The following is a 26227-nucleotide window of genomic DNA, read 5'->3' on the forward strand; positions in this document are numbered from 1 at the left end:
AAGTTAAAAGAGCAAGTGCCAAAGCAGGACTATAGCTGAACATCAAGAAAACAAAAGTAATGACTACAGGAGACTTACACAACTTTAAGGTTGACGATGAGGAAATTGAAATTGTTGAAGACTTTCTATTCCTTGGCTCCACCATCAACCAAAAGGGAGACTGCAGCCAAGAAATCAGAAGGAGATGGAGACTAGGAAGGGTAGCTATGAAGGAGCTAGAAAAGATGCTGAAGTGTAAGGATGTGTCACTGGCCACCAAGACTAGATTAATTCATGCCATCGTATTTCCTATTACTATGTACGGGTGTGAAAGCTGGACAGTGAAGAAAGCTGATAGGAAAAAATAGATTCCTTTGAAATGTGGTGTTGGGAGGAGAGTGTTACAGATACCGTGGACTGCTAAAAAAACAAATCAGTGGGTTATAGATCAAATCAAGCCTGAACTGACCCTAGAAGCTAAAATGACTAAACTGAGGCTGTCGTATTTTGGCCACATTATGAGAAGACAAGAGTCACTGGAAAAGACAGTCATGCTAGGAAAAGTTGAGGGCAGCAGGAAAAGAGGAAGACCCAACAAGAGATGGACTGACTCAATAAAGGAAGCCACAGCCCTCAATTTGCAAGATCTGAGCAAGGCTGTCAAAGATAGGACATTTTGGAGGACTTTCATTCATAGGGTCACCATGAGTCAGAAGCGACTTGACGGCACTTCACACACACACACACACACACATACACACTCAAGCTTTAAAATATGCACAAGGCATTAAAATACGGCGCTGTTTCATCAAAATGATCCATGGAATGGCTTTCATAAAGTGAAAAAAATAACTGGAATGCATTAAAACCAGCCCCGAACAGAAAAGAAGCAGAGAACTAAGAATGACAATAGCTTCAAAGTACGAGCAACGATTTAAAACATAATAATAAAAGAGCAGGGAACACAAATGATTTGCATCCTCTTAGGCTGTACAAAATTTAAAATGTTTTGACCAGATGTTTTTTTTAAAAAAAATTTTAAAAAAAGAACCAGGCAAAATTCCCTTGTTCAATCTTAAATCCACTATCCTTCTAGAACACTGGTTCCCAACCAGGGGTCCATGGACCCCCAGGGGTCCGCGAGAATTAAATTAAGGTCCGCGAAACAAAGTTATAAACCCATAATAAATTAATATTTTCAATTAAAAGTTCTCTATTATAAAAATATATATTCAAATATTATTCTAAGTTTAATGTTTAACTAACAGTTATGATTAAAGTTTATTTTCAAATTCTCTGAATTTTTATTTTGAACCTTGGGGTCCCTGACCCGAACAAAGAAGTCCTAGTGGTCCCTGGTCAAAAAAAGGTTGGGAACCACTGTTCTAGAAGGTAAGAAATCCTGCAAGATTAATCACCACCAAATAAAGATCCGTCCTTGACAATGGAATGATGAATGGATCTCTGCCCAGTACAAAGACCCCAAAGACATGCTACAAGACTAAGGCCAGATATAATCTGGGGGAGACCCATGATGATCATGAAAACTGCACCTAACAGGGAGGTTGTCGAAGCCTACTAAGACAACAGGCCTGGGATGGGGGGGACCTCACCACCATAAACAGAACACCAGCTCTGCCAAGCAGACCATTAGGCGGCAGGGTGGTGGGTGTGGCGAGATAATTTATCTTCTGTATCAAGAGTCCATCATCAGGCACGTACACCTGAAATGAGGAGTTTGTTGGACAGGGAACCTACAAAATAGTCCACAATCACTCTGCCTCCTTGCCCACCAATCCTTTGCTGTGCCTGTTCAAAGGATTCCAGAGTACATACCTGAAACAGGTTAAAACCACCTGCCTCATCCAGCCAGGTCTTGGGAACAAACATCTGCTTGGCTCCCTTGTCCGGATTAATCCCTGAACAGTGATCGTTTCCCCATTTACAGATCCAGCATTTAACAGCAGCCCTTCGTAGCTAAATAAGAGCCCCGTGGCGCAGAGTGGTAAGCTGCAGTACTGCAGTCAAAAGCTCTGTTCACAACCTGAGTTCGATCCCGACGGAAGTTGGTTTCAGGTAGCCGGCTCAAGGTTGACTCAGCCTTCCATCCTTCCAAGGTCGGTCAAATGAGTACCCAGCTTGCTGGGGGTAAAAGGAAGATGACTGGGGAAGGCACAGGCAAACCACCCCGTAAACTATGCCTAGTAAATGTTGGGATGTGACGTTGCCCCGTGGGTCAGGAATGACCGTGTGCTTGCACAGGGGACCACCTTTCCCTTTTTACCTTCATAGCTAAATGTGCTATGGGTACTGCAACCACAAAATCTCTGACTGAGAGAACTGGAAGGTATACGTAATAGTCTAAAGTTCTTTAGCCTCCTCCTTCTGTACTGGCCTACCTTCTTCCTCAGGCCATCTCTCCTGCCCCACACATTTCTAGCAGTGACGCTATCAACCCCTCCATCATTAGCACCATTTTCCTGGCTATAGACATGTGTGTGTAAAGTGCCTTCAAGTCGCAGCAGACTTACGGCGACCCCTTTTGGGGTTTTCATGGCAAGAGACTAACAGAGGTGGTTTGCCAGTGCTTTCCTCTGCACAGCAACCCTGGACTTCCTTGGTGGTCTCCCATCCAAATACTAACCAGGGCTGACCCTGCTTAGCTTCTGAGATCTGACGAGATCAGGCTAGCCTGGGCCATCCAGGTCAGGGCGGCTATAGACATACAAGGTAATAAAAGCAGAGACACTGTGGTGTAGCAGCAGTTTGAATCCTGTTTGCAACACAACGAAAGAAAATCATGGCTCTGGATCCAAAGGCAGGGCCAGCTCAGCCTACTTCCTGCAAGCACTGTGGTTTAGAACAAGGAGTTTCAGAACCCTGCGAAGAAGACAAGACACTAATCTGAGCATATGCTTCTCTTTACAGCAGAACAACCATTGCAGACTGCACAGCTTGCATACATCTGTCTCCACTCCTCGCAAGCGGGCAGGGACATGCAGGCGAGGACTACGGCAAAGTATCAATGTCAATTCAAAGGGCCAGCCAGGGCCCAAACTGTAAAGTGCTTTCGGTGTGGAAAATAACTGACCTCCTGTTCTTTTGAGCCAGGAATGAAAACTGGGATAGCAACAGCTGCCCGCTCTGGCTGCAGATTTGCAGCGGCAGATGCTACCGACGGTACAGACTTCAGGAATGTATCGTGGAGGATCGTCTTTTCTGCCCCTGCCTACCCACCGCCCTCAGTTTCACACCCCTGCACTGTTTCCGTCCCCTGCTTTCAGAAGAGCGCTGTCTCTAGCTGACACTAAACAGGCACCATGGCACAGAGGCGGAGCCTTGACAGCCAGAGACGCAGCAGAATGGAGGGGGGGGGGGAAATCCTTCCTTCAGCGAGCACTGGGCGGGGGGGGGGAGATATCCAGCTGCTCCACTCACTCTGCCAAGACATAATGAAGATTGCAAGAGAATAAGCAGGAGGGGGTGCGGGGGCAGGGGAGAAGAGTTCTCTGCAGCGAAGGCAGGCAAGCGTCATTTCTAGGAAGGCAGGCGAAGCCATTCGACGCAAACACACCCAGTGGACGTGGCATAAACGCTGCCCGCCGATCGCTCCTAATCCCCGCAGCTGCCTGTCGCTGCCCACTCATCGCGCATCGAATTTCCAGTCACGGGCTCCGGCTCTTATCGCTACTTTGGGAAAAAGTAATGGCGGGGGGCGGCTGCTCCTACCCTGTAATTATTTTCCTCCTGCTACGTCAGCCTGAACGCTACAGACTCCAGCCTCGTGAAACGGTCTCTGCCGTCTCTGTAGACCAAACCGGCGATTGCCTATTGTTAGCACAGTGCGGGTGGCAGGGAACAGACTGCGGCTGCTGGGAAATTCTGCTGCCCTCTAACCAGGAGCGCTGGTGGCATCCAGCAGAGAACTGAGCAGCATGAATATAATCCTGGCATTCGTGGCTTTCAGATGATCGCAAAGGGGGAAATTCACTTTAGAGAGCTGGTGGTTTTTGCGAATAAGCAAATGGAGAAAGCCTGGCAGGGGTGTGATCAAAGGATGGCGTGGGCTAATGCTACTCTGAATGCCAGCCCTCAATGGCAGAAGCCCCATGATGATTCAGATGCTTCAGCTGGGGGATCACAGTTCAGGCAGTTGTGATAACAGGAGGAGGAAAAAAACCCCAGCCAGGTCTAAAAGTAAAGTAAAGGTCCCCTGGGCAAGCACCCGGTCATTCCTGACCCATGGGGTGACGTTTACTAGGCAGACTTTGTTTATGGGCTGGTTTGCCAGTGCCTTCCCCAGTCATCTTCCCTTTACCCCCAGCAAGCTGGGTACTCATTTGACCGACCTCGGAAGGATGGAAGGCTGAGTCAAGCTTGAGCCGGCTATCTGAAACCGATTTCCGTCAGGATCGAACTCAGGTCATGGGCAGAGTTTGGACTGCAGTACTGCAGCTTACCACTCTGCGCCACGGGGCTCTTATTTAGCTATGAAGGGCTGCTGTTAAATGCTGGATCTGTAAATGGGGAAACAATCACCGTTCAGGGATTAATCCAGACAAGGGAGCTAAGCAGATGTTTGTTCCCAAGACCTGGCCGGATGAGGCAGGTGGTTTTAACCTGTTTCAGGTATGTACTCTGGGATCCTTTGAACAGGCACAGCAAAGGATTTGTGGGCAAGGAGGCAGAGTGATTGTGGACTATTTTGAAGTCTGCTTATTAAATTGGACTTAATATACCAATATAATGGCATAGTGCTATGATAATTCCCAGAAAAATAATCTTCAAAAAAGCCCTGCAGTGGAAGAGGAGGGAGAATGTCCACCATGGGGGCTGGGGGAGGAAAAATGCCATGCAAACCTGACATCTGGAAGGCCTACTGCCGCTATGTTCATTAGCAGCGGTAGCAACTATGGGACTTCTAAAGGAAAGTGCCACCTTGTGGAACAGCCCCAGAGAAAGCACTTTAGGGTGGATCCTCTACATTGTGTGAGCAGTAGTAGTTAAGAGCCGTGGGCTCTGATCTGGAGAACCGGGATTGATTCCCCACTCCTCCACATGAGTGGCGGAGGCTAATCTGGTGAACTGGATTTGTTTCCCCACTCCTACACACGAAGCCAGCTGGGTGACCTTGGGCAAGTTATAGCTCTGTTAGATCTCTCTCAGCCCCACCTACCTCACAGGGTGGGAAGATGACTGGGGAAGTCACTGGCAAACCACCCCGCAAATGAAGTCTGCGTAGTAAACGTCGGGATGTGACATCACCCCATGGGTCAGGAATGACCCGGTGCTTGCACAGGGGACCTTTACCTTTACCTAAGTGTGTGTTGTAATTGGTCTCAAAACAGCCCCAGGCAAACGAACCTGAGCCCCAATTTGGGTATCAATATGACATGTTTCATATACTTTTACTACTTGATTATTTGCTGTTGCTAAAGCCAGTGGGGCAGACTCTAATCTGGCTTGTTTCCCCACTTTTCTACAAGAAGCCTGCTGGGTGACCTCAGAACTCTCTCAGCCCACTCAGAGGCAGGCAATGGCAAACCATTTCTGAGCGTCTCTTGCCTTGAAAACCCTATGGGGTCGCCATAAGTCAGCTGTGACTGGACAGAACTTTCCGACACCAATGCAGTGTGCTATTATGCTTAATAAACTGGTTTTATCTATAAATCTAACTTGGTCTTTTTCTCCGCAGAATTCTAAAAAAAAAAAAGAACACACAGCACTGTGGCCTACTCAGCAGAGCTGAGCTAAATGCAACACAGCAGAATTGCTGCTTGTGCAAGTGAAGCAAGGCATAGTATCCATTTTCTTCACTGGTAAGGAAGAGTAAGCTGCAGTACTGCAGTCCAAGCTCTGCTCACGACCTGAGTTCGATCCCGACGGAAGTCGGTTTCAGGTAGCCGGCTCAAGGTTGACTCAGCCTTCCAGCCTCCCGAGGTCGGTCAAATGAATACCCAGCTTGCTGGGGGTAAAGGGGAGATGACTGGGGAAGGCACTGGCAAAGCACCCCGTAAACGAAGTCTGCCTAGGAAACGTTGGGATGTGACATTACCCCATGGGTCAGGAATGACCCGGTGCTTGCACAGGGGACCTTTACCTTTACCTTTTTAAAGGCTGAGATAACCAAATGGCACATTGATGATAATATTGTCAAGAGTACGTAGATATTATTTAAGATAGTTTATATACCACTTTTTCCACTTAACAAGTCCTCAGAGCAAGTTTAGAATAGCAAAAAGAAAATACAAAACACAATACTTAAACAGTAGGGACAAAAGAATAACATCCAATAAAGGACAAAACACCAAGAGCAGCAAAATGTTCATAAAAGCTTGCCAGGGGGAAGGGGGGTTAGACTTGGCCTGGTGCCTGAATGATAGCAGAGACAATGCCAGATGCCTCTCCGTGTGAAGGGAGTTCCATAATTAGTATGCAGCAGCAAAGACAGCCCCTCTCAGGCATAGCAGCCCACCTGACTTCCGAATTCCTTCCCTGTGTGCTTCTGAGTAATATTGCATCCCCAGTTTCATGTGGGAAAGTTTTAAGACCTAATAGGTTCCATTTTCTCCAAATCAGCAACCTATCCACAACATTCAGTGGGAAACAGTAAGAGGGCAGCAACCGTGAAGGCAGCGAGGCAGTCCCCTCCACCAGCACCTCACGACTTGTGGATACAAAAGAGGGAGGCAGCTGCTAGCAGAGCCCCAAGAAGCCTCGCTTGCGAGCTGGAGAGGGAAACGGGGGCTCTGAAACAGAGGCAGTTCGAAACTGCTGCAGCTTTGGACTTGCTGCTCATGTCGAGATGAACATGTCCAAATAAGGGGCTCTGCTTTCACGAAAGTCAGCAAGCTGTCTGATTTACTTGTAAAAAATTAAAGCAGGAGAGAAAGAGAGGGATCACATGAAGCCTAAATACATTCATTACAGAAATGAGCACACACAGGCTTGGAGAACATGAGTCATGCTGAACATCATAATTTATTTTCAATTGAAGACAGCTGCTCTGCAGTGTTCTCAGTAAAGGCTATGGTCCTAAAGCTTTAGGGTGGCCCCGTGTAGCGGGAGGCTCGGGGCACCTGGAACAGGGACACAAAATTCTAAGGATTCTCAGGTAGTATCTTCTCTACTAGCCAAACCAGGTAGATTAACATATGAACATATGAAGCTGCGTTATACTGAATCAGACCCTTGGTCCATCAAACTCAGTATTGTCTACTCAGACCGGCAGCAGCTCTCCAGGGTCTCCAGCAGAAGTTTTTCACATCACCTACTTGCCTGGTCCCTTTAACTGGAGATGCTGGGGATTGCACCTGGGACCTTCTGCATGCCAAGCAGATGCTCTACCTCTGAGCCACAGCCCCTCCCAATTAAATACGGCAGACCCTCATTGATCCGTATTGGATTTGCGGGGGTGACTGTACCTTTCTGACTTACTATTTCTGTGGAACTACAGAGCTTCGATGAGCCCCGTGGCGCAGAGAGGTAAGCTGCAGTACTGCAGTCCAAGCTCTGCTCACGACCTGAGTTAAATCCCGATGGAAGTTGGTTTCAGGTAGCCGGCTCAAGGTTGACTCAGCCTTCCATCCTTCCAAGGTCGGTAAAATGAGTACCCAGCTTGTTGGGGGTAAAGGGAAAATGACTGGGGAAGGCACTGGCAAAGCACCCCGTAAACAAAGTCTGCCTAGGAAATGTCGGGATATAACGTCACCCCATGGGTCAGGAATGACCTGGTGCTTGCACAGGGGACCTTTACTTTTACCTTCAGCCCTCCTGGAAAGCAAGTATTACCGTACTCCCTTTTACCAATGATTATGTCCATGCAGAACAGAGAATGAGCCTTGGATACTCACCGTGAAGGCTCCTTCTGCTCTGAGATACGAAGGGCATCTACAATTGGGTATTTCGGCTTCGCTTGCTTTGGGAGGCAGGACTTAAAAAACTTTCACTCCCACTTCCTGTCTCCTGGGAAACGCACCCTTTCTTCTCCAGTTCAAAAACTTTCCGAGAAATTAATGGGCTCATATATATATCCCCCAGGAAGGAAGTAAACTCAGAGAACAGGTTATAAACAACGAGGAACAGTAGTGCATAGAAGTACATAGCAACAGTAGTACATACAAAGTACATAATAAGGTAACGGAAGGCAGATAAAGAAGTTATATAACCAATGACTTATTACCTTAAGGGTTGTAAATTTTACGACTATGCAGGTGTAACCCTCACTATCTTAACTGCTTATGTTTAACTCTGAAAGTCTGGGCGGGGAGATGCCCTTCGTATCTCAGAGCAGAAGGAGCCTTCATGGTGAGTATCCAAGGCTCATTCTCGCTCTGAGAGAAGGGCATCTACAATTGGGACATACCAGAGCTGTCCCGTAACTCAGCTTTGCGGTCTACTGGGTCTCTGATCATAACCTGGCCTTCCTCGGTAGCCAGGTCTGTTGAATGCAGGGCAGAACCCGGGGATTCTACTGGGGGGAAGCTTAGCAAGTCGGCTGAAGCAGTGGCCAAGTTATAAAGCTTTTTTGTCATCTGAGGAAAACGTTCCCCCCCCCCCCCGAGGCTTAGCCCATTCAGCTTTGATTAACCCAGTGAAATAATCCGGGACAGGAATAAAATTGGAAGGAACATCGTTCATATGAAAGTATTCCTTAGACCCTCTCTGCTTTTCAGAAGAGGGGTTTTTGGAATCCTCTGATAAAGCAAGGGCTGCCAGCGTCTTGGTTAATAGTGAAGGAAAGTCCTCCGCATTAAAAATCCTGTTTTGTTTATTTTCTATAACCGTCTCCTCTCCACTGGAGAACTCGCCTTCTTCTCTATCCCTTTCCTCGTCATCCGTGGAAAAGGGGGAGGTATCGGGCTCCTGCTGCCTAGAGAGAGAGGCAGGCTGAGCCTTTAGGGCGGCCTTAGTAAGCCATCTATTACCCCCCTTACTTTTGGCTCGCAAGTCTGCGCTTTGCCTGCGCCTAGGCGGGGAAACCTCCTGTGAGGTTGAGGCGCGATGCGAGGAGATCGGGGAGGGCATACGGACCATCCTTAAACCTTCTCCGAAGGAGTCCCTTACGAGTGCCGTAAGCTCTGCCCTTAAAAAATCCAGCGCCCCCGCCCCCATAGGGACCGGGGGCATTCATACGTTACCGCTGGTGGCTTCTACGGCTGGCCCTGGGAAGGCTGGTGAAAAGGCGGCATCTCGTAGAGTCGGAGCGGAAGCCGCCGCTGTGTGCTCTGTGCTGTGGAACATCAACAGCCATTGTGTGCTCTGGGGCGTAGCCTGGGATCGAAGCGGCCGAAGCCGCTGTGTGTCCCTGAGCACTTAGGAGCTGTGGCGAGCATGCGCTCATTTTCTGCACCTACGGGGCTTTGTGGCTGCGGGCGGCGGTGAGGAGGCGTTTCGCCGCTCTGCCGTGCGCCGACCCGACTTTCTTTTTCTTGGACGCGGCTTTTTTATTTTTGCCCTTTGAGCCTGCCGTTTGACTGCAGGAGGGCTGCTCCCCATCTGGGGCCGGCTTTAACAGAGAGGGATCAAGATCGCCCTGGACAATGTATTGGTCGGCACGATCCATTTTGTTTTGGCGGGAAGCCCTCAACTAGCCACTCCTTCTAGCCTCAGATAGAAAGAGCACAGTGAGGAAAATCAGTCGACAGAAAGGTAAGACTTAAGATAAGGAATGAAAGTAGGTAAGGAAAAAAGGAAGGAATGAAGAACAAAATGACCTTTCCTGTAGCTGAAGCAGAGAGCTGAAAAAACACGCTCTCCCGATTAGAGAGGCAGGAAAGAACTGGAGAAGAAAGGGGGTGTTTCCCAGGAGACAGGAAGGGGGAGTGAAAGTTTTTTAAGTCCTGCCTCCCGAAGCAAGCGAAGCCGAAACACCGAAACGTAGATGCCCTTCTCTCTCAGAGCGAGAAAGTAGAAACCATAGAACATGTCCTGCTGCAATGCCCTTTCTACAACAATATAAGATCACAGTATTTTCTCCCCGTATTGTCAGCCTTTCCCGGGAGATCTGAAGAATCTAAAGTTTCCCTTCTCTTAGCAGACTCCTCTCGGGAGATAACCACCAAAGTAGCCAAATTTTGTCTTCAATCTTGTGGGATTCTTAAACGGCTGACTGAAAATCTTACCCCATAGATGATTTTTCCTGCCCTTCTACAAACCATCTGTCCCAGAATCATCAACATATTTTATTATTTTAACCTAACCTTTTAATTTTTATTCAGAGCTGATCTTGTATTGAAATAAAGATTTGATACAAGCAAAATCACTTCACAGTGACCTGTGGAACAAATGACTGGCGCTAGGCCGCAGATCCCCAAGATGGTAATGTAATTCTTTCCCCACCCAGTTCCAGAAGTTCAAGAAACACTGCAGTAGGGAACCCAATCTTCTCCCACCCCACCTCTTCTCTACTTTATACAGAAGCATATTATGAAATGCAAAAGCAGTACATGCTATCAGAAACTCCTCAACAAGGGTCAGTTGAAAGCTCATGGCGCCGTACATGTGGACAATTCCTTTATCTGAAGTGCTTTAAGAATGCTGAAGTGAAGTTAAGCCAATAGCAGTCAGAGGAGTTGATACCCTGCCTATACACCTGCACAGTGACATCGGCGCAGATCAACCTATGACATCGAGAGGCTGGGCAGGCAGAGCATTCAGATGGCAAGAATTAGCTCAGAGAAAGAGGTGGAGACAGAGAGGGGGTTACCGCACTCAGCCTTCTAGGGCATTTTTTTAAGTTGGACAACGTTATATAATAAATTGTTTCCGATGCGTTCCCTACTGCACTCTTCTACTCCAGAACGGTATTCAAGGATTTCCCAAACACTGCATGGAGGGGGGGGGGGCGGGACGGCTTCTCGCCGGACTCGTGGGTCCTGCCGCCGCGCCGAGAGGCGCCCCGGAGAAGGGCGGCTGGCTGGGATCGCGGGGGGGGGGGGGCGGCGGAGGGCTTCTTGCCGGACTCCCGGGGCCCACCGCTGACGCGCCGAGAAGCGCCCCGGAGAAGGGCGGCTAGCTGGCTGGGCTGGGCTGGGAGGGCTTCTCGCCGGACTTGCGGGTCATTAGTGACGTTACTTAAACAGAGCAAACCAATACACCACTTGTAAAGGGTTTTTGGATACCACGGCCAATAAACGGTTGGAAGACGTTTTCACAGCTGAAGGGGCCAAAGTAAGTGCGAACACCATTTTTTACAACAATTTCAAACTCTTAATAAATCGGTGGGAAAACATTGAAAGTGCGAACAGATTTTTTTACAACATTTCCAAACTCTTGAAATATCGCTGGAAATACCTAGTGAGGTAACGGCCCAAGAGTTCCAGGAACAAACTCTGATGTGGTATTGCCCAACAGACCCTCAGTTATTTCAGTAAAACAGATGATTCAAATTTTGTTTATAGCTCTTCAATTAGCATCAGCAAAACAGACACATTTTATCGTCAACTGATTTTTGAGATTTGGAAATTGCACAATGCACGGCTGTAGCACATGGAATGCGACAGAACCCTTGATCTGAAAAGAACCAGAAGATCTTCTACAGTCATTAACATAGTACCCTTTATTTCCACAGCATTGTTTGCCAATCAGCTCAAATTAACAAACCTACAGATTATGTCTAAAATAAAGGGCAACAGCCAGTAAAATCAGGAATTTACATGAATCCGCAGGAAAGTGCACTAATGATGTATTGTGTTTCCCATGTCATCAAATGCATATTCTGAACACGTGTCTTCCTTAGCATTGCTTTTACCAAGGACAGTTAATTCCCTCCAAGATCTGTTGAGGATTGACTGAGGAGGCAACCCTCTTACAAAAGATATCCCCAAACCAGTCATTAATTCCACCCACTTTCAAAACCCTCTCCCTCTGTTCTCTCTGCTTACCAACATAGAAAGTATTGGGAGGTTCCCGGTCTTCTAGTGTTACTCCCAAGAGAGTTGTGGTCTGCGAGTCATGGCGAAGCCACAATGCCACACCTAGAATGATTCCTCCCGCCAGCTGAAAAGAAGCAAAAACAGCAGATTAACACAACTCCCGTCTCTTAGCAAGTGCATCCAGAGACTTCCCTAAGCATTCTGGTCAGACACATTAAAGGGCCGAACTGATGAGAGATAATTTACCTAAGCAGGATGCAAAGTAGGTGAAATAAACCCAAGTCCCACTGTTTCTGCAGTTGGGACTGGGGTTGCCAGCTCCGGTTTGGGGAAATACCTGAAGATTTTTGGGGTGGAGCCTGAGGAAGGCAAGGGTTGGGGAGGGGCTTCAATGGGGTATAATGCCATAGAGTCCACCTTCCAAAGTAGCCATTTTCTCTAGGTGAACTGATCTCTATCACCTGGGGATCAGTTGTAGTAGTAGTAGATCTCCAGCCACCACCTGGAGTCCGGCAACCCTAGTAGGGACATACATCAGCAAATATTTGCCAAGTATGCATTTCCCTACTGCGATGGCTATATTTGAAGGATGAGATTACATACAAGTGCAGAATGTGGTACTAGATGCAGAGTTCATTTTACTAAAGCTCTTCAGCTTTCATTTTTTTAAGAGCAAGTTTCTAGCTCTGATGGTTGCAAAGCTGGTGTGGTACAGCGTAATGATTGAGGAGTTTTCCACATGAGATGGGCTTGTGTGGTTTCCCGGTTGCTGCTGTCACCTTTCCCATTGAAAAGTATTTAACTGGGTTCATCGCTATAAGATATGCTTTGCCTGGCACAACTGGAGCTACAGAATGGCAGTACTTCCATCTAGGCCTCAACGCAAACCTAAATTTCTTTTTTCCCTGTTGATGTCCAAACTACCCAGTTGGGCTGCAGACCATCTAATCTCAGCACTTTCTTGCAGCAACCCTGCCTCCTTGATCATGGCCCTCCCTCAATCCCCTAGGGCAGTGATGGCGAACCTTTTAGAGACCAAGTGCCCAAACTGCAACCCAAAACCCACTTATTTATTGCAAAGTGCCAACACAGCTAGAAGTCCACATGGGGCTAGGGGTTGCCAGGTCCCTCTTTGCCACCTGCGGGAGGTTTTTGGGGTGGAGCCTGAGGAGGGTGGGGTTTGGGGAGGGACTTCAATGCCATAGAGTCCAATTGCCAAAGCGGTCATTTTCTCCAGGTGAACTGAAATAGAAGATCTCCTGCTACTACCTGGAGGTTGGCAAACTTCCATGTGCGGCTGAGTGGGGGAAGGAAAGCAGCTGGAGCATAGCCCCCACCCCTTCAGTTTGGTTCTTTTTCCAACTGTTATCTTCATACGAATTTAAAAAGACTGTTATGCGGGGGGAGGCTGATGGTGGGGACAGCCCTCTGCACACACTCAGAGGCACCTTCAGTTGCATGAACGAGCAGAGTGGAAACCCAAGCTAAGCAAAGGTACCTCTTCCCGTCGTCAGCAGAAGGCTCGTCGTTGTCTTCACTTCCGGAGCGCGCAGCCAGTGACTGCGGAGAAGGCGCTGGGAAGGAACCTGGAGCTTCCCGGAGGAGCCGGGAAGGCACCGCTGGTCCCTAGCCTCCTCAGCCGGGGGAACGATCTCAGGCGAACTCTGTGCTGGGGCGACGGCGTGCGTGCCCACAGAGAGGGCTCTGAGTGCCACCTTTGGCACCCGTGCCGTAGGTTCGCCACCACTGCCCTAGGGTTACTGCCATGAGATGGGTACCATAAACATCAATGTATATCATTCTGAAGTCATTACAGCACTTTTCCTCCCACCTTTACTCTTAGCAATAGTATTGGGAGAACGGTAGGTTTAGAAAGGCTTTAAATAAGCTTTCTTCATGGGTAGCTACAAGCAAACAAACCAAACATTTTTTTGGGGGGGGGAGGCGGAGGGGATAGACTATTACTGAAAAACACTGTATTTGAGACTGTATAAATGTCCAGGCTATAATGTTGCAACAAGCGGTGAACGGCAGGGGAAAAAAGGGTATAAAAACCAACTCTTCTTCTTCCAAAACAGCTCTGTTCTTTTGGAAGCAGCAGCCACCAGTCAATATTGCAACAATGGAAATCAGAGAATTTTTAAAAAAATGCAACGCAGTACGAGCATCAGACATTTTGCAGTTAATGAAGAAAGAAAACATGGCTTAAAATCAAGATGGAGCGGCCAATGCGCACACCACATCTTCAGTGAATGAGTAGAACAGGGCAACACTAAGAAGAAATTGCTTCAGGCATGCCCCTACCCTTCTCCAAAATCTGGACAATGATCTTTCCAGGGTAACGAGCCACTTTCTCGTTAGTATTCAAACGAGCCGCGCAGACAACAGCTTGAACCGAGGCTTGCCTGGCAAACTTTGTAGTACAGAGGATTTCATGAGGTTGGAATTTACAAGCCTAATCTGAGCAGAACATTATGGGGAACGACGGGTAAAAAAGAAGACAGGTAAGGACAGTGGGAATGGAAAAAGATCTTTGGTAAATTTGACTAGCTGATTTGGCTGAATCTCACTCCGCCACAGCAAGTCAGATTAAGCAGACTGGGTGAAATAGCATTGTAAAACTGGATCCACCCCCCACCCCACCCCTAGTCTACAATAGAAGTAATAGAAGGGGGAGACTATGTCAAAACATGTCCTTTGTAATCTGAAAGCTCAGACCAAAAGGTGGGTCTGAGAAAGACTGGTCAGATAATTCAACACTTTACCGTATGATGGCAAGCAGTCCATGCCATTCACATCAAAAGTAAAGTTGGGAAACAGTAGAGACAACCAAGATAACCCTGAAGTACAACGCTCAAGACAGATGTTTCAGGTCAGGCAGAAATTCCAGAAAGGTATGGGACTGATCCTACTGTAATGGGGGGGGGGGGTAGGGTTGCCAGGTCCCTCTTCGCCACCAGCGGGATATTTTTGGGGCGCAGCCTGAGGAGAACGGGGTTTGGGGAGGAGAGGGACTTCAATGCCATAGAGTCCAATGACCAAAACGGCCATTTTCTCCAGATGAACTGATCTCTATTGGCTGGAGATCAGTAGTAATAGCAGGAGATCGCCAGCTACTACCTGATGGTTGGCAACCCTAAATCGGGGGGTTGCAAGCCAGTAAATCAAATTCTACCACCCCTTTTGGGGGGCTCTGTCCTGCTTGGCAAAAATATAATGCAACCGCCACAACATTATAGTTGAGTTGGGGATTATGCTCTTTCTGGAGCCTAAAGTAAGCATCTGGTATTGCCAGTCCACAGTAATTCTGGCTTCTACTTCAGCGTTAGACAAATAAGAAAACAGCCCAGAGCTGCTCATAAAACCTGAGGAAAGCTAAACACTGACGCAGCCTGCAATTTTGCTTTTTCCGCTCAGAGTTAGCAAGAATTTCGACAAATTGAAAACACACTGCACTGGTTTTGCTCTCCGGTACTCTGTTTTTCCAGTTGCCGTTCCAGGTCTCCAACTCAGCCTTCTACGCTCCAGAATAAGATACGAATTCAAGTGCCTCTACAAGCAGCATTTAAACACAGCTAAGCAGCAATGCTATTTTCATTTTCTCATGGGAGGGTGGGTGAGTGATGTCTGTACGTGGGCCAAATTTAGACTGGAGCGCTTGCAGACTTCACAGCCACTGAAAGAGGAAGATGTGCCTGCGCATCTTAAAAAGAGACTCCCCAGAAGCTTCTTCTTTTTTCAAGTTCCATTATTTTACATTTTTAAAGAAGTTAAGAACATAAAAAGCCATGCTGGATTAGATCAAGGCCCATCAAGTCCAGCAGTCTGTTCACACAGTGGCCAGCCATGTGCCTCTAGGAAACCCCCAAACAAGACAACCGCAGCAGCACCATCCTGCCTGTGTTCCACAGCACCTAATGTATTCGGCATGCTCCTCTGATCTTGGAGAGAATAGGCATGCATCATGACTAGTATCCATTTTAACTAGTAGCCATGAATACTCTTCTTTTCCATGAACACGTCCACTCCTCAAGCCTTCCAAGTTGGCAGCCATCACCACATCCTGGGGCAGGGAGTTCTACAACTGTGAGAGCTACATGCATCAATATGTTACCGAGTATAAATGTAATAAGTCCAAAAATGTTGTATTATGTAGTATTTGTTTTATTGTTTTACAACGCTTTAGCTGCTATGTATACATGAGAAGCAGAAAAACTTCCAGTGCTCCCCCCCATGAAAAAAATCTTTCTAAACATTATTTCATAAAATTAACAACAATGAATGAATGCCATTTCCAGTTCAATATGAGGCAAGCACAACAGTTTCAAAGTTCCAATTAATGGTTTTCAGGTGAGAGAGTACACGTATGTTTTACAGATTTGTAAACTGGAAATGGGGAGATAAAACCACAAATCATATTACAATCCACATTTAAAAAACAGATTATGAAATCATTCAATTTGGTCTACCTAACCAATCTAAAATTCTTATTTATATTTATCTCTTCTCACATGGTAGAAGAGACAGGTAATCAGCAATCTGGTATGAATCAACACGCCCGAAGGTTGACGTGCCCCAGTAACTTTCACAAATGAAAGTTAAATTCTACTATAATAGATGAGGGGACAGCTATGGCATACTCAGCACTGTTCTTTGGGCGTTTTCAAGAAACTGGCCTTGTCTACTTGCTATCTAGTGAAGCCAAGTTAAAGGGCAGTGAAGACACCAAAGCCAACACCACTGATTTCTCCCAGATACGGCGGCCAAGGAAATTTATCTGGACAGAGCCTGAAACATATCCTTCCTACTTAGCCCCACATCAGAAGGCAAAGAGGTGTGCTCAAAAAGCTGCCAACTTGGGTCATTTGAGGCTTCATTTCCACTGCCTTCTGTATATGGACCATGAGCCAGTTCCTGCAACAGTGCTATGCAGACATACCCAGAGAAAACTCCCCCGAGAAAGTCATTTAACAGCACCTATACATCTAAACTGCTGTTTAGTAATCCTATCACATCCTGTATAGTAATCCTATCAAATCCTGTATATTCGTTCAGCAAGACGCTACTCGTTTTAAAGGCTCCACTCGACTAACAAGGAGATCCTTGATTTTTAATAAACCACACAAGAGATGTTAACCCACTCAAGCCAAACATCAACTTTTGCAACAGGAAGGAAAAAACATTCGGATTGGAATGTAAGAACATTGCATGCCTATAAATGGTGGAGAAGAGGAAATTATGACTGAAAGCTAAACCTGGATACAAAAGTCAGATAAGCACCTGGCTCTTTAAGACTAAGGAGGGTTTCAGAACATGGGAAAGATGCCATGAAATAACCTAAAAACATTCTTCACTTAATGGCTGTGCTTTACTTCACTTCACTACTGTTGAAAGAACAATTCAACGTTAAGTCCAAAAACCGTGATCCTCATGGGAACCTTGAGAGTACCGGCAGCAGGTGTGGGGTTAGCCATCTCTCACATGTACATAAGCACCAAGGAGGATTGGGTGAAAGATAGCTCCAAACAAAGATAAAGTTACCATTCATGTCTTCCCTTCTCAAATTATTTGAGACTAAGACAGACAACATGCAGTAGCATAGCAAGGTTTCCCCCCCAAAGCAAAACACATTTTTTTCTACTGAATGGTCATGTTTTTGCAAAGCAGGCAACCATACCACTATAGAATGTTGCTGTACTAGACTTTTTATGTTTAAAAAAGTTCTTATGTCCAGTAAAAGAGGGCAACTTCCCTCAGGGAAAATAGCTTCAGGCAAGGGGAATTATTAGGTCAGGCAAAGGGGGTGGAGGTGAATACCCTACCACTGGCATTATTCATAGCACTGCTTTGTAGGATTTTACACTGGAAATTTCTCAAAAATCCTATCATCCTACGTTAATTTTTCTCAATATCAAAACCTTTATTGGCATAAACTCCAACCTGGACCTACAAGAACAGGACAATATGATAAAACACTTTCAGTTCTTGCAACAGAAACTAGAAGAATTGCATGAACTTACCTTTAAAGAACATAAAGCAAAAATGCAAACCCCTGTAGAAATCTACTCCACACCAATTGCTCGTGTAACCCCTCAGTTTGAGGATCTTAATGACCCCAAGATTAGTGAAATGGAATGTGGGGACAATGACCCAGTACCTCTAGAGCCTGGGATTGTAGTCAGAAAACCCAATGGCTGCATTGTACAGAAGATAGAGGCAATCTTGCCAGCAACCCAAGATTGACTCCCACCCACTTCCATTAAAATCCTTTAATGAAATGTGGTGGGCTGGATTTCCAAGATCGGGTCGCCAGGTGTGGTTGAATTTTTAAACCAGTTCTCAATAATATTGCTACAAGAGACCCGGGTACTAGAGGATGTGTACCTTTCAGGGTACACATCCCTCACAGGGAAAGCATTAAAAAGGGATACAGGTGGTCACCCTAAAGCTGGTCTAGCATGTCTGATCTCAAACACTCTACAATATGACAGAGTAGAACTCCTTGAATCTTCTCCTTTCATGCTATCTGCCTACATGGAGTTTAAGGCATGTTCGCTTATTCTGGTGACAGTTTATTGGCATAAACAACATCTGCAGAGAACGTAATCACACAATTTCACTCAACAGAGTTCACCTGTTTTTGTTCACAGTAACATTCACGAATCCACATTGCCGGCTGCAAAAACTTGGCTACATGGTCAATTGTGGCCACATCCTGAGCAGACATAAGAAAAGCTACCTTGCGCTCGACGGGGTGCCACTCCCTACTAGCAAACAATGGGTTGATAAACTTCTCTGATAAAGAGGGCAGTGCAAAAGAACATGTGCAACCGATTCTATGAGATTCAGTCCACAGGGGCATAACCTTGCAGCGAGGGGTATAGATTGAAATCTCCCCTGTAGTACTGATGAGCGTAGCACATTGAATCTTGCTAACATATTTGCCCTCCTTTCTTTTGAATCCGTTAAGTGAGAAAAATCGGTTGCCACTGAATGTTCGCCTTTTACCATCCCCAAACTCACACAAGCCCCGTTCCTGACTTGGCTGTTAAGTTCTTGCAATTGGTTGTCTAGCCATCTGCTTTGGATAATATCGAATGCAGATTTTTCTGATAGGAATATCAATGGGCTCCCTATATTGTCTAACTGCCTAGGTTAATATAATGTACATTATACTGTTTTGCATTAACAGAAACATTTGTTTGGATGAGATCACTTCCATTTGAAATGGGCAGATGGACTTGATAGTTCCCAAAACTTGCTGTTTATTGAAGCTTACTGTGAGCTAAAGGCTGGTTGCCTCACAATGGAACTCTTCAAGGACTGTTGCCTCAGACGTTTTTAAACAAATTCAATGTTAAATGCCAAAAATACACATTTATAGATAAGCAGTGCTCACTGTCCATGGAACATGTCGTAACCACTGCAATCCCAGCTAATAACCAATAAAACTCAGACCAGGGAAATTATCTGCTGACTTTTTTTAGGTTCAAGCAAGTCATTTTTTAAAAACCTTCAACACATGAACACATGAAGCTGCCTTATACTGAATCAGACCCTTGGTCCATCAAAGTCCTGTTTGAAATAGGGATGTTCTGCTGGAGAGGAACGGATGACATGATTAGGGAGGAGTCCAATTTATTTATTGCAGCGTAGGAACATTGTATTTTTGGTAGCAAAGGAGTTAATATAGTATTAACAAAGGCTCTTTTCGGGGAAAATACCTCTGCAACTCAGGAAATATTTCTGATCCATCAAAGTCAGTATTGTCCTCTCAGACTGGCAGCGGATTCTCCAGGGTCTCAAGCAGGGGTCTTTTCCATCACCTACCTGCCTAGTCCCTTCAACTGGAGATGCCGGGGACTGAACCTGGGACCTTCTGCATGCCAGGCAGATGCTCTACCACTGAGCTACAGCCCCTTCCCTTTTAAAAGCAAAGGCAACTGTGCTAAACTACAATCTGGAACAGAAGTTTTTCGAGGAAGAGGAGAGAAGTAACTAGGTTTCTAGATTGTGTATTTTACTAGAAAATAGGATACCTTACTTAACCAGTTACCCCATAAGTAATGATACAAGCTTTGAATTAAGAAATTCCTTTTTACTGTAGAAACTTCAGAAAATAGTAAAATGAAAAGATATATGCACAATATGTAACAGAGTACAATAAATGAATATATATCCAACAAAACCAGAACTGCCTCCTCCAAGCTCCTTCTCTCCCTATGAGGCAAGATCTATGAGTATATGATAGATTGATTTGGCTTTCATATCTGTGTCCTGTGACTTTATCAGACGGTGCATTCAGAGGTTACAAATAAACCTTGTTTGGCTCATGATAAGAATAAGCCAAGAACTCCTCAGGTTGTTGCTTCCTTTCCCTTCCCCCATCCTGAGATCAGCAAAGACTTCAAGGTTCTCAACAAATTAGTTTGCAACGTTGTCTAAAATGGATGAAATGATAAACCGACACTGATAGGCAAAAAAGCAAACCTCAGTTTATTATTTGGCCCAGATTAGGTTTCAGAACTGCAATTTGTTTTAAACTAGGAAATCTTTAATTTTGCAGCGATGATCTCGTCAGATCTCAGAAGCTAAGCAGGGTCGACCCTGGGGAGCATTTGGATGGGTGACCTCCAAGGAAAACTAGAGATGTGATGGGGAGGCAGGCATGGCAAACTACTTCCAAACGTCTCTTGCCTTGAAAACCCTACAGGGTCACTATAAGTCAGCTGGGCCTTGACAACACCCACAAACATGTTCATGACATCTAAATGCAAAGTTTTTGAATGCATTTTAGTTTACAATTAAACAATTGAAGCATATGCGTGCGCACAGACACACACATAGCAAGTAATTACTTTCTACTGCATAAAGGATGATGCAGCGTTTTCAAATGTTTAGTTTCCATTTTGTGAAAATAAACCAGAATATTCAGCAACTGTACTGATTATAATCAGAGACTTCAGACCTAGCTACCGGAATTTTGTTTTACTTCAGTTTTGTAGTCTTTTGATAAAGACATTTCTAAACTGACGTTACCACAGTTTCATAATATACATTATTGTCTGTTATGTATATGCATCACATTTCACATACCGTATATACTCGCGTATAAGCCGAGTTTTTCAGCCCAAAAAAAGGGCTGAAAAAAGCCAATTTGGCTTATACGCGGGTCAATACGGGAGGGGAGGGGGGAGGAGGGAAACTTACCACTGCCGCCATCCTTCGCCGCCGGCCCGCTCGCCTGGGAGCGGCCTGGGAGCGGCCAGCGGGGCCTGCCTGGGAGGCTGCCGGGCCCGTGCCGCTTTCCGCCTCCCAGAGGGGCCTGGGGGCGGCCTCCTGCGGCTGCAGGAAAGCCGCCCCCACCGGGCCCGCACCGCTTTTCGTCGCCAGGAGCCTTTCAGGTAAGCCTGCGGGGGGGGGGGAGTTATAAGCCGACCCTCGGCTTATACGCGGGTGCCTAATTTTTCCCCATTTTTGGGGAGAAATTAGGCACCTCGGCTTATACGCGGGTCGGCTTATACACGGGTATATACGGTATATATTTGAACATTAGAACATAGCCATCACTTACATTTTGCATACTCTGTCTTCGATATATATCTGTCTAGACATTAGGAAGAATTTTCTCACAGTTAGAGCGGTTCCTCAGTGGAACAGGCTTCCTCGGGTGGTGGTAAGCTCTCCTTCCCTGGAGGTTTTTAAGAAGAGGTTAGATGGCCATCTGTTAGCAATGCTGATTCTGGGACCTTAGGCAGATGATGAGAGGGAGGGCATCTTGGCCATCTTCTGGTCACTAGGGGTGTGGGGGGAGGTAGTTCAAAATTTCCTGCATTGTGCAGGGGGTTGGACTTGATGGCCCTGGTGGTCCCTTCCAACTCTATGATTCTATATATGTAGTTCTTTAAAATAGTACATACAGTATGGTGCTCGTTAGCATTTTGGATTTTGTGCCAGCTTTTAAGTGCATTTTAGTTTACTGATTAAATATATGAATCGTGTGTGAGAGAGCACATAAAGACTAAATTTGTGCTTTCAATCACTAAGTGCCATAATATTCTATTTACTATAAAAGTTTAATCAGGTTTTTACTTGAAATTTCTAATTGAAAGCCCGGGCTCCATTAACAGTGCATTCCTAAGGAGAGTTACTCCAGTCTAAGCCCATTGAAATGAATGGGCTTAGACTGGAGTAACTCTCCTTAGGAGTGCACTGTAAGCCTCTAGTTGATGTGTTAGAACAGGATCCATGAGTACTTTCCCCCAAGTTCTGCTTTCCACATCCAAAAATGCCTATCACAAGAAGATAAAGGCTTGTTTCATAATATAAGCAGCCATGTGGAGATGACTTCCTATAATCAATTTTCATCCCACTGCCAAATAAGCTTTGTGGCAGAATAATCAAAAGCCAGCAGACCCAATGCTTGGCAACAAGCAACTCTACAGAAAGCAATTTCAATGCTGCTGGGATCTCACTGGGCCACCATTCATTCATTTGTATCTAAGATCAGCAAGATCTTCCATTAAGCCGTAGCTTTTTCCCCCTGTGGAGAAAAACAGCTTAGGGAGGGTGATTTTAAGCAAAGAAATAACAGGAAAGAGTTCAGAGCCCCTCCTCTTGCCATTCCTCCATTCAAACTGGCAGTCTCCAACAGATGCTTTTTATGGAAGCTGTGAAATGACCATCTCTCCTAGTTTGGTGGGGTTGCCAGGTCCCTCTTTGCCACCAGGGGGAGGTTTTTGGGGCGGAGCCTGAGGAGGGTGGGGTTTGGGGAGGGACTTCAATGCTATAGAGTCCAATGGCCAAAGCGGCCATTTTCTCCAGGTGAACTGATCTCTATCAGCTGGAGACCAGTTGTAATAGCAGGAGATCTCCAGCTACTACCTAGAGGTTGCCAACCCTAGTTTGGCCAAAGAATACTTGTACCCACCATGAAGATGAAGGGGTTAATAATAATATTTGAGAGTATCTAAGGGGAGATTTTTTTAAGGGGAAAGCCATTGTGAGATATCACTGTAGACTCTATTCAAAGTCAAACTACATGTTACACTTGACTCATGACCACGGGGCTTTACAGTCATGGAAGTTTCCCATGGGAATTAAATTCTGAAGTGATTTGGATCAGAACCTCAGCGCACACACAGAATTGCCCCCCCCCCATTTTCTTTACCCAAAACAGCACAGGGGCGCAATATTGGCACTGACAGGTAACGTGTACAGCTGCCAACAGGCCAAATAGCCCCCCAGGGTTGTTTCAGGTTGGGAAAATGACAGGAAAAGCAGAAATCCCTTCCTCCTTATTACTGTGGTCCCGGTCAAGGTCCTGCCTGATTGAAAACCAAGGTGGATAAAAATCAATGATTATTTTTAAAAAAATAAAAAACTTGTGATTTTAAAAATATTTAAATCAGATTTTTTTAAATCAAATGCTTTTTGAGGGGGAAAAAATCTATCTAAAGACAGTTTTCTCTTTAAGATACATTATAGTCCAAAGGTTATTCATCATGAAAGAAGGATTAGTTTTGAATTATGTATATTCATAAGTCAATATTTTCATGCAATGTTTAATTTTTTTTGGTAAATGAATGCCATTAATCCATTCACAATGTCATGCTCTTCCAGAGGTTTCTGTAACAGTAATTTGGGCAATTTTTCTATCTAGAACAGGGGTGGGGAACCTTTTTCCCGCCAAGGGCCATTTGCACATTTATAACATCATTCGGGGGCCATACCAGGTGTAGATCTCCCAGTGGGGGGGAGAGGCTAGGGTTGCCAGGTCTCCAGCCACCACCTGGAGTTTGGCAACCCCAGGGCAGGCCATGCAGAGAAGGCCTGGAGGGCGCCCCCGCTCCCCCGGTCATCCTCCCTCCAAGGCGGGAGGGCAGCCAGCGGTGGGGCCGAGCAAACGAGGCACCAGGGGGGCGCAGCCCACGGTCGATCAGAAAGGGAGGAAGGAAGGAAGAAAGGAAAAGAGAGAAAAAGGAAAAGGGGGAGAAATAAAAGGACGGAGGGAGACAGACAAAGAAAGATAGGGAGAGAGAAAAACCTTCCCCTCCACACACACACCCGCCGGCCCCACGCGACCTGGCCCCAGGCTCCATGCCCTCCCCCCCCAGAGTCCACAAAAGGCCCTCCGAAGCCCAATCGGCTCCTGCGTGCATGCTCTGCCGCCGGGAGTCGCGGGCCTCTTCCCCCCCCTCTCGCTGCTCAACAGCCGACAGGCAGCGAGAGGGGCTTACAGTGTGCCCCGGCGTTCCTGCACGCTGCGGCTATAGGGGGCAGCCTTGGGGGAAGCGTCCCTCCCCTTCCTCTCACCGACCAACAGCCGTCAGTCGGCGAGAGGAGGTCCCAAGGGCACAGCAGTGCCCCTGCAAGCTGTGGCCCCAGGAACACCCTCAGGGAGGGCTGCCCTGCACCACGCCTCCGCAGCAGGGCCCCGGAGCTCCCAAGGGCCACAAAAAATGTCCTCGGGGGCCACATACGGCCCCCGGGCCTGAGGTTCCCCATCCCTGATCTAGAAGATATTATCACAGACGCTTGTTTTTGCAGTTCTCAAAACAGTGAATTTGTGTCTGCAGAGATAAACATACAGCGTTGAGAAAAAGGCCTTAAACCCGCTATTCCTTTGCAAATCTATGCTCACAGAATCAACTCCTTACCTCTTAAGTGCTAAGTGTCAAGAAGTTCCATGAATAGAAGATTGTTGGGAGTGCAAATAGATCTATACAAGAAGCTAGGTGTGAAGAGGAAGGGGCAAGCAGTAAAAAATAAATGTGAAACTTTTTGAGCAGGCTACCCCACAAGTTTTGGGATCTTTGTCTATATAGGCCTGAGGTTTATCATATTATTCTCTCCCTGGAGGAGGAAAATCTATAATGGCAGCAGGCCATAAAAGAGACCCAGTTTGGAAATATTTTAATGACATTCTTCTACCTATCGGTAAAGCAGGCATGCATGCAAAATGCAAACACTGCAACAAAGAAATGCAAGGCCTGGTGGCCCAAATGAAACATCATGAGAAGTGCTGCTTATGTAGAAAACCATGATTTAAATACAGTCTTAGTGACTAGTGATTTATATCGTGAAAATCTAGTCTTACTGAACTAGAGATTTAAATCATGATTTAAATCAATTTGATTTAAATCAAATCCACCCTGATCGAACTCAAGGAGAAGGTTGCTCACCTCCAGGTAATAGCAGAAGGTCTCCTGCTATTACAACTGATCTCCAGCCATAGAGATCAGTTCACCTGGAGAAAATGGCCGCTTTGGCCATTGGACTCTATGGCATTGAAGTCCCTCCCCAAACCCCGCCCCCAAAATCTCTCACTGATGGTGAAGAGGGACCTGGCAACCCTACTCAAGGAAAACAGGAAGTGGGCCTCTAGGTCATGTGTTCCTCCTCTACCACACTTCTGTCACTGAGTGAATAGAGATAGCCTGCCTTGTATTTCAGTACGGGATCTCTTGGATCCTGTGCAATAACACCAGATGTGCACTGGGAGTTGTGTTCAGAGTCCCCAATGATTTTGGAATTAAATTTTAAATTCAGGCATATGGAGGCTAAATTTGGCTTATCAAGTTTCCCCAACGGAGCAAAGAGCAGCTCCCCAAGGCACTTTCAGGTTGGGAAAATGGTACAAGAGGAGGGCCCACGCACCAAGTCCCAAACCAAAATAAGGCCCTGTGTACTGAGAACAAGTTTCAAAAAACTGCTTGAATCTCCAAACATGGAACCCATGGTGGACCTGGGAAAAGTCCCTAAGGATGGAACTAGCAGATGAGCTGTCATCTTAATGGTCAGTTTAACAGGCAATACCATTGTAAGAGCGTTGAAGACAAATATTATGAGACAGGGTAAAGAAACAAGTTATGTTCAGCTTAGAATAGGCTGACTCTTGGAACTATTTTCAAAGTCTTAGAAACAAGGGTAACCCCATTCCACTGAGGATAGAAGGGAAGAAGTGGCTCTCAGAGGCTGAGAGAACTGTGAAACTCTTCGGCCAGATTGGTACGATCCTATAAAAAAAACTCTAGCCAGTTGCTCCAGTACCCAATTAAGGAGACTTCTTCCCTTGCAGAGTGGGAAAATTGGAACGGGAGCTGTTGTGCAATGCCATGAAGAAATCATATTGAAAGGCCATAGGTGGGGGGAAGCTGCACACCCTTTTTAATAAAAGGAAGGAAGCTGGGTTTACAATGTATTGATGATACAGCCTCAGAGACAAAGTAAAGAAGGAGTTGACCTTGGAAACAGCACTCCAGCTATGTCTGGCTGTTCCTGTGTATGCAAGATAGAAGCTGTGTCCCATACACCTTCCTTGTTGCTTTTTTCCTCTGTTTCCCAAGCCAAAGATTTATTGTTTCCAGGAA

The 26227-nt window shown here is 46.2% G+C and overlaps 1 protein-coding gene across 1 annotated transcript in view; it reads right to left on the bottom strand.

The window, feature by feature from the left end:
• CD81 (CD81 molecule) overlaps nt 1-26227 on the bottom strand; it is an 85123-nt gene that overhangs the window by 37452 nt on the left and 21444 nt on the right. Inside the window, exon 2 of the mRNA XM_056851240.1 lies at nt 11865-11979. Coding sequence (XP_056707218.1) covers nt 11865-11979 — 115 coding nt within the window. The remainder of the gene's footprint in view (nt 1-11864; nt 11980-26227) is intronic.

This window comes from Euleptes europaea, chromosome 6, assembly GCF_029931775.1.
Source record: "Euleptes europaea isolate rEulEur1 chromosome 6, rEulEur1.hap1, whole genome shotgun sequence".
NCBI classification, from domain to species: Eukaryota; Metazoa; Chordata; class Lepidosauria; order Squamata; family Sphaerodactylidae; genus Euleptes; species Euleptes europaea.